At 37.2% G+C, this 19496-nt stretch overlaps 1 protein-coding gene across 2 annotated transcripts; it reads right to left on the reverse strand.

The window, feature by feature from the left end:
• Positions 1–9220: 9220 nt before the first annotated feature.
• Positions 9221–18612, reverse strand: LOC105155672 (FGGY family of carbohydrate kinase). Of its 2 annotated transcripts, XM_011071589.3 has the most exons (15): positions 18293–18612; positions 17693–17772; positions 17454–17571; positions 17140–17318; positions 15432–15514; positions 15158–15342; positions 14509–14570; positions 14238–14346; positions 14023–14142; positions 12782–12901; positions 12565–12685; positions 12332–12488; positions 11011–11083; positions 9653–9780; positions 9221–9558 (listed from the first exon to the last, which is right to left on the reverse strand). In XM_011071589.3, the coding sequence occupies exons 1-15, from the start codon at positions 18453–18455 to the stop codon at positions 9436–9438; spliced, it is 1821 nt and encodes a 606-aa protein (XP_011069891.1). In that variant the 5' UTR covers positions 18456–18612; the 3' UTR covers positions 9221–9435. The 2 variants fall into 2 exon arrangements, with proteins under 2 accessions (XP_011069891.1, XP_088733788.1); XM_088877662.1 differs by lacking the exons at positions 17693–17772; positions 18293–18612 and having other exon boundaries at positions 17140–17340.
• Between the last annotated feature and the right edge of the window lie 884 nt (positions 18613–19496).

The following is a 19496-nucleotide window of genomic DNA, read 5'->3' on the forward strand; positions in this document are numbered from 1 at the left end:
TTTGTAGACTAAGGACTTTAGAAGAAAATTGTGATTTTTCGAATGTTGCTCTTTTTATAATTTTTCTGATTTGTTTTTGGGTAGCAAACTGAAGGGGTTAATTATTTGAAAAATATTTAAAAAAAAATGAAAATTATATAAATATAATTTATATAAAAAGAGTAATAAAAATATGTCAAAGTCGTGAATGGATAGACGAGCAGTCTACGGTCCTCGTGATCGAACTGTGTTGTCCCAACAAGCACAATACATGTCTGATGATATTCCAGAAGGTGACCTTAATGTCGTACTGAATGGAAAACGTGCAGATGGTACTTTTTAGAACCATTTTCAACAACATAATCTTTTCGTTCATGTGCAACAAATCCTACACCAAATAGAATTTTATGGCCTGTACAATTCAGACGGCTTCAATATGGTTGTCATCTTATCATTGTATTGGTGGAGAGGTGGCGATTCGAAACACACACTTTTCATTTCGTACAAGGGAAGCCACAATTACTCTACAAAACATTCAAATAATTTGGGAACTCCCAATAGATGGTGAGCCTGTAATAGGAGTTGATTTCGATCGAACCACTATTCAATGGCAGTACTATTGCCTGACTTATTTAGGTTTTCGATCGGATGCAAATGCGTTCAAGTGTTCTAGATTGCAAACTCAGGTAATTATATCTCACTTATCGGTGGTCGAAATTAATCATAACATACCCCACAAAATTGTCGTGCAGTACGCTCGTGCTGTTGCGTTGCTCCTATTGGGTGGAATGATGTGCAGAAAATCTGGTATCATTACTATATCTTTCAAAATTTGAAGTATATAGAAACAGCCAGGAACAATAATTCGGGCAGTATTGTGCTCGCATTTTTATATCTTGAATTATGCAACGCCAGCACAAAAGGCAAAGCTACAATTGGTGGCAAGCTGCAATTGTTACAGGTAAAATTTAATTATTAACTTATAGATAATTTTTTTTGTTATGAGTATTAATTAATAACACATATTTGTATTATTTATACAGATTTGGATATGGTCACAGATCACTCCACTTTGCCCCAAACTTGGTGCAAATGATTATATATGGACCAAGTCCAAACAGACAACAACCGCTGGCTCCCAGCAGCACTATATGGTGCTACATGGAATTGTGAGCACACCTTCACCCGAATAATACGAGCTACTGTCCGGGTCATAAGAGATATATTGGATGAGATGCAAAAGGATCAAGTAACTTATATTTAATATTATACGTACATTTATTTCGTGAATTAAATGCGCATCAATTTACATTGTTTCATTTATTACATTGAGGCTCAGATTTCTCTAACGGTTGATACGATCAATGACAGGTCCTTCTTTTCACTGGTGTGAGTTTGTAAATTCGATCATGCCGACTATCCTTCTGGTACTATAAAAGCGGTTGAGGAACTCTTGTTCGAACTACTCCGAACTATCAATCGAGTTTGAGTCATGTTAGATAATATGGCCCAAAGACCCGAAGCCCACACACACACCAAGCCCACTACCTGGAGGCCCCCACCCGGTACCTGACCCGCTCCACTTATGCTGACCCGGTTTGACTATATATATATACTCTCCCTATCAAACCCTAACCACTCTCTCTCTCTCTCCTCACGCGGTTTCCGCCGCTCTCTACCTCTTCTCTCTCTCAAACCGAAAGATGACCGTTGTGTCTCTCTATCCTCTCCGGTTCCGGCGGTTTCCAAGAGCCAACCTAATGGCTCTCAAGAAACCGCCTAACAAACTAGATCTCCGGAAGTTCTAGCCTATAAATATGGAGGTTCCACTCCCCCTCTCTCGGCCGAATAAGAAATCTGTTTTCGCCTTGCACTCTGTGTGATAGTCTCTGTGAGAGGTTTACTGTGTGGTGAGTGGTAGTGGTCGGTCTGTGTGATCGGGGTCAGTTGAGTGCCGTGAGTGGTGGTGCAACCGTGGTGTTCACCGTGTGTGTGTTGGGTGTGGTATTTTGTGATCGTGTCCCTCTTGAGATTGGATCTGGCTCTATCTCCTGAGCCACATTGAAACAGTACTGCTCTCTTGTTCGATTCTTTTGTTCTTACTGTAATATTCATTGTTGTAATATTTTTGTGTATTTGGCCTGTAATATTGAGGAGTTTCGTACTCCATCCTTGTGTAATAGTTGATAGGCTATTTTTGAAAGGAAATACCACTGGAGGGTTTTCTCCCTACAGTGGTATCAGAGCCTGCATTTCTGATCCGAGCAAGATCCTGGTGGCGGTAATTTCATAAACCCCTCCTCCTTTGGTTTACTGTTTGTTTACTGTTTCCGCACATATTATTGATTGTTTTTCCCTTATTCCGTATTACTCTCATTTGCTGAGGTGAAACCCCCTAACATCCCTCTTGGCCGGACCCTTGAGGTCGTCGGGTATCTAGTAGGGACTTAGGCTGGTGAGCCTCGGTCCATGGTATGTTTGTTATACTGTTTGTGATCGTGGTATATTTGTTATACTATTTGTGATCGTGGTATATTTGTTATACTGCTCTTGATTCTGGTATATTGATTATACTGTTCGATCTTGGTATATTTGTTATTCTACGGTCTGTGTTGGTTTTCTGTATACTTGCTATATTGACTTAGTTCTGGTATATGTGTTATACTGTTTTCATTATTACTGATACTATTTGGTGTTCAAAACCTAGTTCACGATTTTTCCCTAAGTTTTTTTTTTAAGATCTTTCTGACGTTGCCTACCAAATCAAAGTTTTTTTAAAATATCGGTTTTCAAAATGGCTGGCTATAATCTCTTACCTTTTGACGGCAAAATCGATTTCTCAATACGGCAACAAAAGATGAAAGGTATCCTTATCCAACAAAAGGTTTTCAAAGCCATTGAAGGCAGCTACGTTGAAAATGTTTCTGAAGAAAAGAAAAGAGAAAACGATGAGTTTGCTTATTCCTCTATAATTCTGAACTTGTCTGATACTGTTTTGCGTAAAGTCGGTAAATTAGAATCTTCAAAAGCTTTATGGGATAGGCTAGAAGAACTGTACACTGAAATTTCTTTACCTAACAAACTGTTTCTGTTAGAAAAATTTTTTAGATACAAACTTGATCTATCTAGGAATATTGATGAGAATCTAGATGACTTCACAAAATTAATCCAAGATATTAAATTTGCTGGTGATAAATATATTGACGAATATTCCCCTATAGTATTACTGAATGCCATACCTGAATCTTACTCAGATGTAAAAGCTGCCATTAAATATGGAAGAGATAGTATTAATATAGAAACTGTGGTTAGTAGGTTTAAGAGTAAAGAGTTAGATCTTAAGGTCAATAAGCCTAATCAGAATCAACATGAGATTAATATGGTTAGAGGTAGAACTAAATTTAGAAATCACAGGTATAATAGTAGTAGCAGAAGCAGATATAATAACAGTAGGAGTAAGTCACGAACTAGAGAAAACAAAAATGACAGAATAAAAGATAGACGTTGCTATAACTGTGGTATAAAAGGCCACTATATAAAAGGCCACTATAACTATGAACTCCTTTGATATGAATGAATGGTTGATTGACTCTGGTTGCACTTTTCATATGAGTCCTTTTAAAGACATATTTTCAAATCTAAGATATGAGCATAGTGGTTTTGTGTATATGGCTAATGAGAAAAAATGTGAAATAAAAGGTTTTGGTGATGTTGCATTATGCTTTGAAGATGGTTACAAACTGATTTTAAAAAATGTTAGATATGTACCTGATTTAAGTTATAACCTAATCTCATGTGCTGCTTTAGAAGAAGATGGGTTAGAAGGTAGGTGGGGAAAAGGCATTATGAAAATTATGAAAGGTTCTTTGGTTGTGTTTAAAGCTATACAAAAACGAAACCTTTACATTTGCACTGTCACATATGATAATTTTGCTGCATCTGTTTCTGAAAACTATAAAACAACTCTTTGGCATAAAAGACTTGGACACATTAGCATGAAGGGTCTCGATTTTTTGAGAAAACATGGGATTTTGAATGATAAACTTGAGAAGCTAGATTTCTGTGATGAATGTGTTATGGGTAAGCATCATAGGGTTCATTTTTCTGTATCCCCATCCCCAAACCCATCCATGTCAACTTGCATTTTAGACTATGCCCATGCTGATGTTTGGGGTCCATCCAATGTGCCAACTCATGGGGGTAATCGGTATTTTCTCTCTATAATTGATAACTATTCTCGGAAAGTGTTTGTATTTCTAATGAAATATAAATCAGAAGTTTTTGACAAGTTTGAAAAATGGAAAACTCTTGTTGAAAATCAAACCAGTAAGAAACTAAAATCTCTTAGGACTGATAATGGCTTAGAGTTCTGTAATAAACAGTTTTCCGAAATGTGTGATAAGTATGGAATAAGAAGACATAAGACTAACCCATACACCCCCCAGCAAAATGGGGTAGCTGAACGCATGAACCGCACCCTGCTTGAAAAGGTTAGGTGCTTACTGATTAGCTCTGGTTTGTCTAAAACATTTTGGGGAGAAGCTGTCCTAACTGCTGCACATTTAATAAATTTATCTCCTTCTGTGCCATTGTCTGGAAAAATTCCTGAACTTATGTGGAATGGTAAATTGCCTGATCTATCTTACTTACGTGTGTTTGGATGTTCTGCTTTTGTTCATCAGAATGTTGATAAACTTGAACCTAGATCCCTCAAATGCATCTTTATTGGTTATCCTAAAGGGGTGAAAGGGTACAGATTATGGGTAAGGAGTCAACCTGGCTTTAAAGTCTTAATTAGTAGAGACGTCACTTTCAACGAGAATGAAATGCCATGCCTAGAACAGACTAAACCCATAGAAAAAGAAATCACTTTTAACAAAGTTGATATAGAGGATAACCAAGAAGGGGAGGAATTAGAAAACAACCAAGAACAAAATTCAGAAAATCTTGAAAACTTAGGAGATATAAATCCTGTTAATAACCCTCTAGATAATTACCAACTTGCTAGAGATAGGGATATGAGACAAACTAGGATACCCTCAAAACTTAGGAACTTCCATACTAGCCTTAATACTGAGTTAGGAGAACCTTCTAGTGTAGAAGAAGCCCTAAAATCCGAAAAATGGCTTATTGCTATGAAAGAAGAAATGAAATCTTTAATTGATAACAAAACTTGGGTTCTTGTTCCAAAACCAAAAGATACCTCCATTGTAGACTGCAAATGGTTATTCAAGATAAAACAGGAAAACCCCATAAAATATAAGGCTAGACTAGTTGCTAAGGGATTCACACAAAAAGAAGGCATAGACTATAATGAAATTTTCTCATCTGTTGTGAAATATACTACAGTCCGTATTATACTTGCTCTTACTGCTTATTATGACTGGGAATTAAAACAAATGGATGTCAAAACTGCCTTCTTGCATGGAGACTTGGATGAAAATATTTACATGTCACAACCTTTCGGTTTTTCTAATAAGTCTAAACCTGACCATGTGTGTTTGCTGAAAAAATCCTTATATGGTCTTAAACAATCCCCTCGTCAATGGAACAAAAAATTCGATGTATTCATGTTATCTCTAAACTTCTCTAGGAGTAACCATGATCATTGTCTCTATTTCAAATATGTAAATGATGCCCCTATCTTCCTAGTTTTATATGTTGATGATATGTTAATTGCTAGTCCGAGTTTAGAGCTCATTTATGTGTTACAAAAAGATTTATGCAATGCTTTTGAAATGAAAGACCTTGGTAATGCAAAACAGATTCTTGGCATGAACATCATCAGGGACAGAAAAACCTCCTCTATTCTTTTGAACCAGAAAACTTATCTCTTGTCTGTTCTTAAAAAGTTTGCTATGGAAAATTCTAAACCCACTGCTGTCCCTTTGGCTGCCCACTTTCAACTTAGTAAAAACCAATGCCCCCAATCTGAAAGTGAAATACAAAAAATGAGCAAGATCCCCTACTCTAATGTGATTGGCTCTATTATGTTCCTTATGGTATGTACAAGACCGGATGTTGCCTATGCCATTAGCTGTTTGAGTAGATACATGTCAAATCCTAGCACCCCTCATTAGGAAGTATTAAAATGGTTACTTAGGTACTTGTGTGAATCTGAAAAGGTTGGTATTAAATTTTCTAAACATTCTGCTCATGCACACCTCATTGGTTATGTAGATTCAAACTATGCTAATGATAGGGACAGTCGTAAATCCACCACTTCCTACATGTTTACATTTTGCAATTCATGCATTAGTTGGAAATCCCAACTTCAACATATTGTTGCTTTATCAACGACAGAAGCTGAATACATTGCTACAACAGAGGTTTTTAAAGAAGCATTATGGCTTAGTGGTCTTCTTAATGAAATTAGTTTCTTAAAAGAAAAACCTGTAATCTTCTCTGATAGTCAATCAGCAATTCAGCTTTGTAAAAACCCTGTTTTTCATGATAGAACGAAACACATAGATGTTAGGTATCATTTCATTCGTGACATTGTGGGAAAAAATGAGATAAGGTTAGAAAAGATCAGCTCAGACGAAAATCCTGCAGACATGGGTACTAAGTGTTTGCCTATAGAAAAATTCTGTAAGTGCTTAAAAATACTCTTACTAAATCCTGACTGATACCTCTGTGTTTGTTTAGTGTTGTTTATATTGCAGGTCCAACCATGGAGTATTTATTGGCAATGATGAGCAAACCAGATCCATAAACCCCTGACCTATACCATTGGGTATTTGGTCCAAGGTGGGGTATGTTAGATAATATGGCCCAAAGACCCGAAGCCCACACACACACCAAGCCCACTACTTGGAGGCCCCCACCCGGTACCCGACCCGCTCCACTTATGCTGACCCGGTTTGACTATATATATATACTATCCCTATTAAACCCTAATCACTCTCTCTCTCTCTCCTCACGCGGTTTCCACCGCTCTCTACCTCTTCTCTCTCTCAAACCGAAAGATGACCGTTGTGTCTCTCTATCCTCTCCGGTTCCGGCGGTTTTCAAGAGCCAACCTAATGGCTCTCAAGAAACCGCCTAACGAACTAGATCTCCGGAAGTTCTAGCCTATAAATACGGAGGTTCCACTCCCCCTCTCTCGGCCGAATAAGAAATCTGTTTTCGCCTTGCACTCTGTGTGATAGTCTCTGTGAGAGGTTTACTGTGTGGTGAGTGGTAGTGGTCGGTCTGTGTGATCGGGGTCAGTTGAGTGCCGTGAGTGGTGGTGCAACCGTGGTGTTCACCGTGTGTGTGTTGGGTCCGGTATTTTGTGACCGTGTCCCTCTTGAGATTGGATCTGGCTCTATCTCCTGAGCCACATTCAAACAGTACTGCTCTCTTGTTCGATTCTTTTGTTCTTACTGTAATATTCATTGCTGTAATATTTTTGTGTATTTGGCCTGTAATATTGAGGAGTTTCGTACTCCATCCTTGTGTAATAGTTGATAGGCTATTTTTGAAAGGAAATACCACTGGAGGGTTTTCTCCCTACAAGTCCAAGTTAGTGTACCAATCAAATGCATTTCTTTTTAAGGATTGAACAAATTGTTTCACAAGGTGATCTCCATAAGTCCCTACATTATTACACTTCTCAATAAAGTGAGCCACGTGTTGCTTCAAGTTGCCTTGCCATCAAATTGCTAGAACTTTGAAGGTTAATAACCAACTGGCATCTTTAGATTATCGATTCTTTGAGTGTATGACTTTGTGTATGTCATGGACAACTTAGAGCTTCGATCGAGTTTGTTTTTTATAGTCCCCATGATGAACTCTTTCAGTTGGTCAACGAGAATCAACCCTTCTGAGGAGACTTGCAGCTCTTTCGTTGATGATTTTTCTCTTTTATTGGATTGTTGCCTTAGAGACGTCTCAACTTTGTCATGTGCCTCAACTTGTTTTGCGGCCACGTGACTAAAATCCTTGTTGTCAATCTTTCTCATTGACTTTGCTAATTTGAAAGTCTTGCTATTAGACATGCTTTGCAAGACCTTCTATGGCTCTCGTCATATTTGCAATGTGCTCCTCTAGGGTTGTAGTGTTTGTCGCCATGACAATAACTACACTTGATAGTGGAGGAAGACGAATCATCCTTCAAATGTCCATCATCTTCATTGATCCCGCCAACATAGAGTAGATCTTTCTCAATAGTTTCATGGAAAGTCACCTCAGAGTATGCTTTCTTGGACATACTTCTTGGGATGACTCCAATAGTTTCATTTGAATTTGAAGCAACGACTTTGAGTGTCGGAATCTTGTTGGCAGCCATTGTAATACTTTAGAGTTTTGGTGAAGAGATGAGAGGTAGGATTGTCCCACTAGACATGCCAGAAATTTGTAACACAAATTTCGTGTTTCTGAATTTATTGAAATAAGAAAAATATTATAAATGATTTGTGTATTGAATCGAATATTTCATGGATACAAAATCTCTACTTATAACCTTTAATTGTTCACTTCAAAATGTGATCTTCAAATTTGGCCACTTCGAAGGTAGAACTTGACGGTTTGATCTCCTTCAATATCGACTCAAATCTCCAATAAGTTAATCTAGGAGTCTTTTAACTTATTCTCGAATTGAACGCTGTAAATTAGACTTGACTTGAGCTTGAATATTTTTGATAGATTTGACGCTTTGATCTTTCACCAAACTGGATTTATATCTTGACAACATTAACTCGTGGGTCTTTCGACTTCTTTATGAATCAAATGTCGATTTTGAGTGATTTCCGCAACGAATGCCTTTACTTTGAATGCCATGGATTTTCCTTGATTTTCGCTTGAGAGGGTTTGAAACTTCTTGAATACTCTCTTGCTTCTGCCTTTGATTGCCTCTTGAATTCTGTGTGTCCTGAATTGTTGAAGACTTTTTCTTATGTACTTGATGAGATGGCACAATTTGATTGGTCCTTCACGATTTGTTTGACATTTGCTTCCATATTTGCAAGATACAATCTTATTTTCAAATTGACTTGAACTTGCTTGATTTGGAAGATATGATACATTTGCCAAGAATTATTTTTAAAAAAGACACTTGGCGCCATTTGACTGGCCAGAAAAAATAAATATTAATATCAATTAATTAACTATTAACTTTAAGAATTAAATTTAATTAAACTCTCAAAATATAAAATAGAAATTAATACTTAATATATTATTTTCCACATGGGACAACTTTATCGGGCACAAATTTAATTTGTCTGCAGGCTACCAAGCATAAGTGAGGGAGAAGAGAGCAGAATAGAGATTCATGTACATTTACTTGATCAAAGAAAATGTGGCTTTAGGACACAGACAGCATTAAGATAACTGTACATGTGATGTAGGCCGAAAGGCCAGGTGATACTGTAGAATGTTACGAAATGCACCCCATAAACAAGTCAAGAATCAACTTTCCACTCGTCGCTCTGGTAGAACTTTCGAGTTGTGAACATGCAGAAATAGATGCCAAACCTATGAAAGAGCGTCTTTCATAATTGAGCGTTGAGATAACTGCTGAGCGTAAAGATCACGGAAGATACGGTATTTAGCATCATGGTACTTCTTCACTTTTGGGTCCTTAGAGGGATAGACGACCTGCCAAGGATGTATGCCGACAACATTAGTGTAAAACAAACTGTAACACTTCGACAATTACATCAAACATATGCAAAAACCAATGTTTTCCTACCTGCCCAGCTGCATTTAGTGCTCTCATGGCATCTTGGACGGTGGGATGTTTTTTTGAGGCAACAGCACCAAGAATAGCAGCACCCAAGAGCACTGATTCATTTTCCCGTGGAAGAACTATGGGGTAACCTGTTTAAAAATTCATGTAAAGCCCAGACTATGTTAAGCCTACAGAACACGGAAGAATCTGACACTGAAAGGAGTTGAACAAAAGCTTTAAGAACAGAGTTCTTTTCCCTCCTAATTTAGGCTCCGACCCAAGGGCTATTCATAAACAACTTCTAAAATGGGATACGGTTAGCCAGTCACAAGGTTCCAACACCAAACATCTCTTTGATCTTCCTCAGCAAAGCAGAATCATTTTAAGATTCTCTTGTGGCAAAGTGCGGTTTATACATGACGCCTCAACACCGTCAAGACAATTATACTAATATTCTGCTGACGTTCAGCTAAACTCATCTCTGCTAATCTTCCACCCATGTCTATAGCTTTTGGCTAAATTTACAAGCCTCAAAGTGCAGACAATTATCATCAACACCTCTTTAAGGACAACTATACTTGAAAAAGATGAGCATCAACTTCAGGTTTACAAAGGTTACTGCCTTATTTTGCAGGGTTCTAGGAATTAGGCCTTTCCAGTCACTTTATGGAGCTAAAAGGATACATACCACAATTGCATTTGTCAATAGTTACTTCAAATAGCAGATATGCCTCCAAATATCTCTTTAGACTTTCCTCTTCGGACAAGTAGATACGTCTGTCGGACGTATCTTGTAAGATAAGCCTATCAGTGAGGAAAGACTTGGTGATACGTATTTTCATGTGATTAATTTGCAGCGCCCATTTGAACATTATTGTGTGTCTAATGTAGTTACATTCCACGTCTTGGGCATTGTTCTGTTATATCATCATATGAAGCTGCATAATTTTCACAAAGTTGAGCTTGAAGCTGTGAACTCAGCATCCACATTCAATCAAACTACAAGAATTGCAGCTTCTCTAGTGTACTGTTCACACTGCTAAACAGAAAAGAAGACCATGCAACAATCGGCCAGTGAAGCCCAGCAATTTATTTGGCTAAAAATTATGTACATGGGAATAATTTCTCTATTAAACAGTTTCTGTATTATCATCAAAACCGATCAGCTATAATGACATCATTGCGAATCTTGATAGTGCACCAAGATAATAATCAACTCAAGGTTCAATGTTAAATTAGATAAAACCATGTTAAAAGCATAATAGGTGGAGAATATAGAAAAGTAAAAAAAATAAGGGGGAGTAAATTCCAAAACATCCGGGCACGTGTACACAGAAATAGACATCACACGCCCAGAGATAGAGAGATAGAGAGAAAACCTGTAATATCTGCTTGCTCTTGAATGAACAAGGAATTCTTTGAAAGCCCTCCACATGCAAGCAAGGTGTCAATCTGGTAGCAAAAAAACAATTGATGAGAAAACATGTAGGAGAAAAGCTAATAGCAAAGAGTATGTGTAGAATCAAAATTAATAACAAGGAATGCTCATGGAAGATACTTAAATTTTATTTCATGTAACATTCACCAGTAAAGTGGCATTTTGCAGGACACTAGGTTGTCACATGCAGTTAAAGATAATTAACTCAAGATGGTAATGGTAAAAGTCCAAAAATTAGGAGAGTCCAAAAATTATCCACCCCCAGTAGCTGTGTACGTGCCTAAAGCTAGTGCGCCACAACAACCTCCGGCTACTGTGTCCTCAAAAAGTACGAGAGTGCAGATCCAACCACCACTGGTTACTGAACAAATTAGGAAGGCTTCAAACAACACGGAAGTTGGTGCGGCGAGAAATGAGGAGAGTCGACTGCACATGGTACACAATGCGAGGCCGCCACTTTTGCCGCCGACTCAAGGGGTGGATAAGCTTCCTCGTGAAAGAAGGCTGAGTCGTGAGGAAAAAGGGAAGGCAATTGCTGTGTCTAATACATTTGATGCTCTACAATTGCTAGATGATGTAGAAGATACACCTAGGAGTCACATACCGAGTCCGGAGACTGGAATACAAATATTACATCATGTGTTAACCTCCTTTGGAAGAAGAACAAGCCCAGACGATTAAGGCACACGGAACAAACATCCACCACCATGGCATTACAAATAGTTGAGATATTCGATAGCGTATTCATAGCTTCACCTGCTAACATCGATCAGTAGTGCATTTTAGACTGTGGGTATCCCTTGGCCGGTCAAGGGAAACACCACCGGATAATCGATTTATTTTCTTGCTTTCTTTTATTTAATGCAACTTACCGTTCCCCGAAAAGTCCAAAAATTATACCCAAATATCTATAATGAGAGAAAACCTCGTTTTCACTTTACACCTACATACAAGTCCTAAGTTCCCTCAATTACTATGTTTGAAGTGATTAAAACCCATTCTAAACCAGTTATAACTCTTTGTATTCATGCACTAGATATTCTTAAAAGAAAGCAGAACATTTAAAATCTACTCTATGTGTATTTTACCAGTCTAAGAATGTTTAGTAAGAACCATGTGCTGGTGTTAATGTTATTTCGATTTGTTGGATTCTTTTCAACTCTTAATTTCAATTAAGATTCTGCTTAATATGGTGAAGCTGTGAAGGTGAACCAAGTACAGCATTAAAATATCATGAAATATAATGTACACAACTTCCTTACTTTATGACCGTGGGCATTGCAATGCTCTATAATATGCCGTGTCCCATATGCTATACCCTGCAATGTGGCTAGGTATAGAAGAGCCAGCTGTTTTTCACTTGTATCAAGAGTTAAACCGCATATCATCCCTTTTGAGATTGGGTCTGCAATGGGAGATCTGAACTAAAAACTTAGAAAGTACAAATCAACTTCAAGAATAGAAAATGACTCCTGACAAAATCTCAAGCTTTTACCTGTTTCCATGGAAATCTGGAAGGATATGGATGTCTCTAGTCAATGCCGCAAGAAAAGATGAACCTACTTCTTGCTTCAATGTTTCCAGTATCTCATTCAGTAGTTCAAAAATTGAAATACCTAATAAATCAAGAAGATTATAACAGATTTTAGGTAAGCGGCAAGAGTTACATCAATATATACTATACAGAATGTATGAAGTTTAAGCCATCTCACTTCTAGAAGCAGCCCTATTAGCCAGGAGCGGAGAAGCAACATGGTTCTCAATAATGTAATCAAGTACTGCCCCAGTGGCACTCTGGCCTCCTTCAGTAAGCCAATACTGAGGCACCATAGCTAAATGAATTCGTAAAAGTGAAACAAAATAAATATTAGTCACTCCTTGCATCAAAGAACAAAAAAGAGAAGTTATTCAAATAACCAAAAGGGATTCACATGACACTTAAAAAAACATATAACACAAACCAATCCAAGACAGGAGATGTGAAAAACATGGCCCCCTTGAACTATTTTATCATCTCAACCATGTGGCATATGAGTACATCAGGATGCATAGTTCTGGCTATGAGATACCAAAATGAGGGCATTCCTAGATTTCTTGCATACATAGAGTATCAGAGTGAGGAAATACTTGAGGACTAAAGGCTTTGGAACGAGTTACCGTCTTGTCACCTATTGAGAAGGCATGAAGGCACTCGCAGATAGTAAGACCTTCTAAAGAGCCCCAGATGCTAGGGACTCTCCAGTAGGTGGCAAGGAGGACCACAATGGTAGGACATCAACAAGCATCTAGACTGGTTTCCCTAATCAAATTACTAGGTAATGAAATCTGATAAATCATGATTTGGTGGCAATTCAATCCTGACAATCAGATCCCTAATCAGTCTCAGTATAATTGCATTCTCGCCAAATGAATGCAGGAGGGCTCACCATAGGATCCAGAATTTGTTCCTAGAATGCTGTAATCATGTCCAAAAGGAAGTTGACTGGAAAAATCCAGGACTCCTGTCACTTGGCTACTTTAACATTTCATATTGATAAAATTAGCAGTTCACACTTGAGACATGAAAAAGTATAAGGCTGCAGATCTGATGGACATAGTTAAGCAGCATATCTAATCCAACAAGGTAACTTCTTATACAGCTCTGAACTGTAAGATCAAACAGGTTGCTACAGTAGCAAGTATAGCTTGGAAACTGTGTTTTCACTGCCTTCTCCATTATGAGGGCACAAGAATCCATCCACCACTCTTAAAGTTTGAATGTTTTACTGGGGGACAATAAATACGGCTCTATTTGTAAGCTCTCCAATCAAGTGACATTGTACAGGATAAAAAGTAATCGAATATTTTCTGTACCTTATTTTGGATGAATAAACACTAACTGAAATAATTGAAAAAAGTTACTTTTTTATGAATAAAAATCACAAAAGCAACACTTCTTTCTGTCAGACTATACCTGACCAGAATGGTCCCCAGACCCCTGGAATGAACAATTTGTTCTTAGAAATTGCCATGTGACAAGTAGAAGTTCCGCATACCAACACCATTCGGTGGCATATTGCTTCCTCATCAACCTCTAAATGTGCAAAACCAATGAGCTGTAACACAGAAACATATAATCTCGCACACAAAAGTCTCATGATATTAAGAGACAAATTTAAGAGGAATAACCTTCTGACGCAAAATCTGCCATCGGAACACTTTCCATCACTCCTACACCACCGGCATGCGCATCTATTAAGGATGTACCAACTGGTGTCCCAGCAGCCAGACCCAATTCCTGGAAACAAATACCACTTGTTAGTAGAAAAAATCATTTATACAACCATAACTAAGTTAATCATCATTTTCACACAGAACGAAGGATCTGCTTTTCTTGCTTTACATCATATATTCACTCAAGGTAGCCCCTTGAAATTGATTTTTTTACTAGGGTTCTTGCCTTTGCAGCATCAGGTGTCAGACCAGACCCCAAAGCATGACCAGGAAAAGCTACACTTCGCCCTGTAAACAATTAATTTCTGTAAGAGTCAGGAGAATTATACAAATCAATTGAAATGAGAAAACTCAAACCAATAGGTTGAGACACGACTATTATTATACCTGTCTAAAAGAAGAAACTTATAAATGTGTCTAACTTACACTTCTAATTATGTGCATGCCCTATGTGTAAACAAAAAGAACTATTACAAATGCCGAAGAAAAAAGATATACAGGACCTTAAATAATTTAGATGCTTAGAAGTTTCTCCTAGCAATACGTGTAAGTTAAGTATAACCAACTTCCTTTTCAGATATTGTTTCCAAAATCTCCTATGATTAGAGTTGCATTATTCTACTTAAATCATAATACTTTAAAATGCTTTGTCCAATTTCATATTAGCAAATAGCTAAACAGTATGTATACCATTATTGCTAGGTACTTCATATGCTTCAGCAAGGAATACAACTTATCAGACTGAGTATGAAAGAACCATCTAATACATCCACTTACCAAATGAACAGTTCACGAAGCACTGGTGGTATAAGAGACTACTGAAATTTCACCAAAGAAAAACATCTCAGTAGTTGTAAGACAATTTAGAAGCATACCAATCTTGGAATGATGGCCATCCACAAGATCGCCTAGACCAATCTCCTCCCAAAAGTCATCATCCCATCCACGAGCTTCCATATCACGAGAATCTATTTCATTGTTTTGGTGCATATGTGCATGACCCAAGTAAGTCCATTTGCAGACTATTGTGCACAGACTCCTAGTATCATCTCCCGTTGCTCTAAAGAAGAAACCAAAATGAGGCAAATCACTAATTTTCATACAAACTGCAGTCACGATATCATAATGGAGGAGAAATTCATAGGCTACCTATATGATAACCAATCACTCAGATCCATCCACCTAAATGCCAATGACCATGATTCCTGCAAATTTTCTTTGACCCACAGAAGCTGCAATTGCAGTTTTGCAACATTAGACAATGCATGTAGCAATTCAAAACTGATGATCAAACATCTGTTCATTTCTTGAGCCACGCTATTTTGTGGAAATCAAAGGATAATAACTTCTAGTAAAGCAACCAAATTACAAAATGGCCGGTTGAAGGGAAAAAAAAAAAGAAAGAAAAATGGAAAAGGATCTGCTGGTAGAGAACATATACAACTGAAGCAAACTCCTTTCACGCATCTAAAAAACAGATGAAGACACTTACTAAAAGAAAAAGGTTATGGTGTGTGTATACATATTCATCTTATGGAATTATGTCGCAATATGTAGCAGTTTTACATGAAAAAAGCATCAGTTCCAATGATATAAAAACCTTTGTCTTCCCTTTCTTTAGTGGCTCTGCAAGACTCTCTTGCATCTTCACCAGTTCTACTATGACATTATCCAGATCTCAGCCCACCTCAAATTGACTTGTAGTCTTACATTTAATCAAAGTACGTCGTTTTGATTTTGTAAGGAAAGTCAGTGTACCATAACAGACAGTTCCCCAGCTATGAGAAGTATAATATTCAACAAATATAGCCTGTGGCAGTAAAGGCCCTAGATATAATTAGTTGCAAATTTATTTGTCGATGCAGAGTGATGGAAAAAAAAAGGGCAACAACCACCACCAATTGCATAAACTTCAGTTTCCTCGAAACATTTCCTCAAATATATATTTTGCTTCTGGAAAAAGAATATTCTGCATAACCCCACTCAATCCTCATTGCATTTTATCATACATTTTCAGAAAAATAAGAATAAAACCAGGCAACATGATCTTATACACAATAGTCTCATATGTAACTGCAAGGTTATTTTCACAAAGTCCACTAACAAGGACGTGCTGACAGTGGCAATTAAAGAAACTGAACTACTTGTTGTAAGTGCAATAGGAACTAAAATGAAGGAGATAACCTCAAGGGTTGACTTTCTGATACATGGTTAAAGTGAACTAATGATTTTAATATATAGTGAATCGTCCAGATGTCAAGGAGATTTCTGAAAAAACAGATAACCACAAAAGGAAAGTACATCTAGACACATTACATGATCTTTTTCTTTTATCTTTCAGTACAGATACGATAACCACAAACAAGACAAAGAATATACTATAAAAGCTCATTCCTCCATGCATAATTCCCGATATCTCATCTATTTTGTAGATATATTCATCATAATATGACAAACAACTACAAAAGGGCCAAAAGAAGGCCTCCCTTAGCTCCTGCAGAACTTCTAAACATCCTGATGCAATTTTCAGAAACAATTGGGAACCAATAGAGCATTAGCATAAACAATTCTTGGCATGGTTCATGATGCCTCGAGTTTCTAAGATTACAGCATCCTAATTCTAGAGCTATGATGATTAAATAAGTTATCCCTTCTTTTTTCTTATCAATGATTAAGTCGTCTGATCTACGGATGTGGTGCATAAAATCTCAAACATTCAGCTCATTCTAATGAGCTCGTGAAGAAAAATACACTGGGACCAGATAGCTTCATTTTATGGAGATAAGCATTATCATCTATTGGCTGAATCATAATTCACATAACCAGCACAAGAATTTGCTGACAACTACATAAGCACCTTTGGCGGCTCCATCTCAGGGGATACAGCCCCACCACAATATTCAAGTACTGGTGACTTAGAGGAATTAATTCTGTCAGCTTGTTTTACAGCTCTATGGTCCATCCACACTATAACATTTCTTCTTGGGTCACCGCTCCAGGAAACAGTCACAGGTTCTCCCTCATCATCGATAGCAACTGCACACAAAACCAATTTCCCCTGGTAAATAGTGAGGCCATAAGCTACATGTTCCAGAAAATAGTGAATGAAGATGGATCTATAGTGTTACTTAGCAGCACGAAATATACTAGTTACTTATTAGAATTACATACCAAGAGAACAAGTAGCAGAAAAACCCAAACTTGTCACTTCATCCCCAGAAACATTTGCAAGAGAACATGCTGCTTTCACAGCGGTGCAAATTGCAAGCCAGATATCAGTCGAAGATTGCTGGATACAAGAAAATCAAGGAAACAAGTAGAAATGCCAAATCTTTCAGCGATGATCCTCATAGGCCTAAACATTAGAGTTTAGAGTATGTATTAAAGGTTCAAAATGGTCGTTTTGTCACCTCAACACAGTCACCATCTTTCCATATCTGTATGGGGCAACTAGCAGAGCCCAAAAGTCGTCCATTGTCATCAAATAGACCTGCATTGAACAACAGAGCAGAACAACACAAAATTGAACCCCACTAAACTCAAATCCCAGCAACTTCAATTAAACACTTATCTGGAGCCCCTGAATTCCGAATAGTCAAAATGCAAAGAAGAAGATTAATTTCATAAATGCAACTCAGTAGCATACAATACAAAGAATCAACCTCCCGAACGTCGTAAGCTTCAGTAAACTCATTTATATAACTACCCGATAATTTCCAAAATATCCTAAGAGTATACATAAAGAATATCAGAATTCAGCATAAAAGAACTACACCCGAAACAACCATGAATTAAACCGCAATCAGGAATAACATCAATACAACAGCAAACATTAAACACTTCAAACAAACAAAACCACATCATTCATTACCCAATACCGATAAAAAGACCAAAAACAACCAACCCGTAATCAAAAGACACTTTATCAGTAAAGAAAGTTACTTATAACACAGTCAAAACGTAATCAGCGCGACATTTATCAGCCCACAGAAAAGAAGAACAAAAGCGACCTGCACGTGCGCTTCCGGTGCCCACATCAACCCCGAGGAAAATGGAACCGCGAGCAGCCGGCGGAGGGGCGGCTGTGGTCATCTCGACGGCGGAGAAGTGACGATGATGGTTATGAGAGTCGAGAAATGCTCTTTTATCTCTCCTTTGATATGCGCCAGACATTTTATGATATTATATATACATACTACTACTCCATTTTCTTAGCTATCTGTTGGGATTTTCCTCTCTCTCTTAATCTTCTTTTTTCTTTTTCTTTTTTTGGATTATGAATGATTTTGATTAACGATGAGGTTTTTGTTTGTGATTGTGCAGATCTTAATCCACTGTTAAACACCTGATCTTGCAAAACAAGTTTTCTTTTTTTTTTTTTTTTTTACCTGAAAAACTCTGGTAGGATTGTAATCGAATTTTGTTGACTTGAACCTCTCGACATTTACTAAGCTTACACACACACACACACACTAAAAACAAAAGTAGATAAATCATGTCATAGAATGAGACAAAAATAAATTAAGGTTTGAATTGTTTTGTGACATTGGTAAGATTATTTATAAATAATTTTATCAAGGTGATTAATTTTATTTTAATTTATTAAATATATATGAATAATTATGTAAAATTCTTACTTGAATAATTATATACTGTTGTTTAAATATCCGTCCACACTTATTAGCTTAGTGGTTAAGCACAACCACTTCCACCTAGGTGGTTATGGATGTGAATTTCATTAATGATGTAAGATTGTTGTTGGTGGGTAATTTATAAATATATTTATAAGTGATTTACTATTCTAAAGACATGTCATAACTCGTGGTTTTGGTGAGAACTTATAAGCCACTTGATTTATATTGGTGGGTTGGCCCAGTTGAGCTAATTTTTATTCTTTTTTAATATTGTATTGCATAGAATTTATATTATTTTAAATTGATTATACTAGTAGGTTTTTAAACTTTTAAAACGCTACAATTTTATCTTTTCTGTTCTATTTTTAAAAGTTTAGTACATTAATTCAAGAAAACTTTTTGTCTCTTTTTTTTAAAGTTTATTTAACTCTTTTTTGGACTTGTTATCCAAGTTTGATGGCCCCAAAATTATTAGACTGGGCCCACCAGTAAGGTAGATCAGCCCAGTTGGCTCACCAATAAGAAGGCAAAACCCACAAGCAAGGTATATCAGCCCAGCTGACTACGAACCTAGCTGACC

This window comes from Sesamum indicum, linkage group LG2 (genome assembly GCF_026168435.1).
Source record: "Sesamum indicum cultivar Baizhima isolate 11 linkage group LG2, ASM2616843v1, whole genome shotgun sequence".
NCBI classification, from domain to species: domain Eukaryota; kingdom Viridiplantae; phylum Streptophyta; class Magnoliopsida; order Lamiales; family Pedaliaceae; genus Sesamum; species Sesamum indicum.

Bases quoted from the DNA above. Each gene is read 5' to 3' on its own strand.
- LOC105155672 (XM_011071589.3), bottom strand. From the start codon at position 18,455: ATGTCTGGCGCATATCAAAGGAGAGATAAAAGAGCATTTCTCGACTCT. The intron at 12,686-12,781 runs GTGAGATGGCTT...TTGATTTATTAG, and splicing joins TAATAGGGCTGCTTCTAGAA to GTATTTCAATTTTTGAACTA. The intron at 11,084-12,331 runs GTAAGGAAGTTG...TTTTGCTACCAG, and splicing joins GCAATGCCCACGGTCATAAA to ATTGACACCTTGCTTGCATG.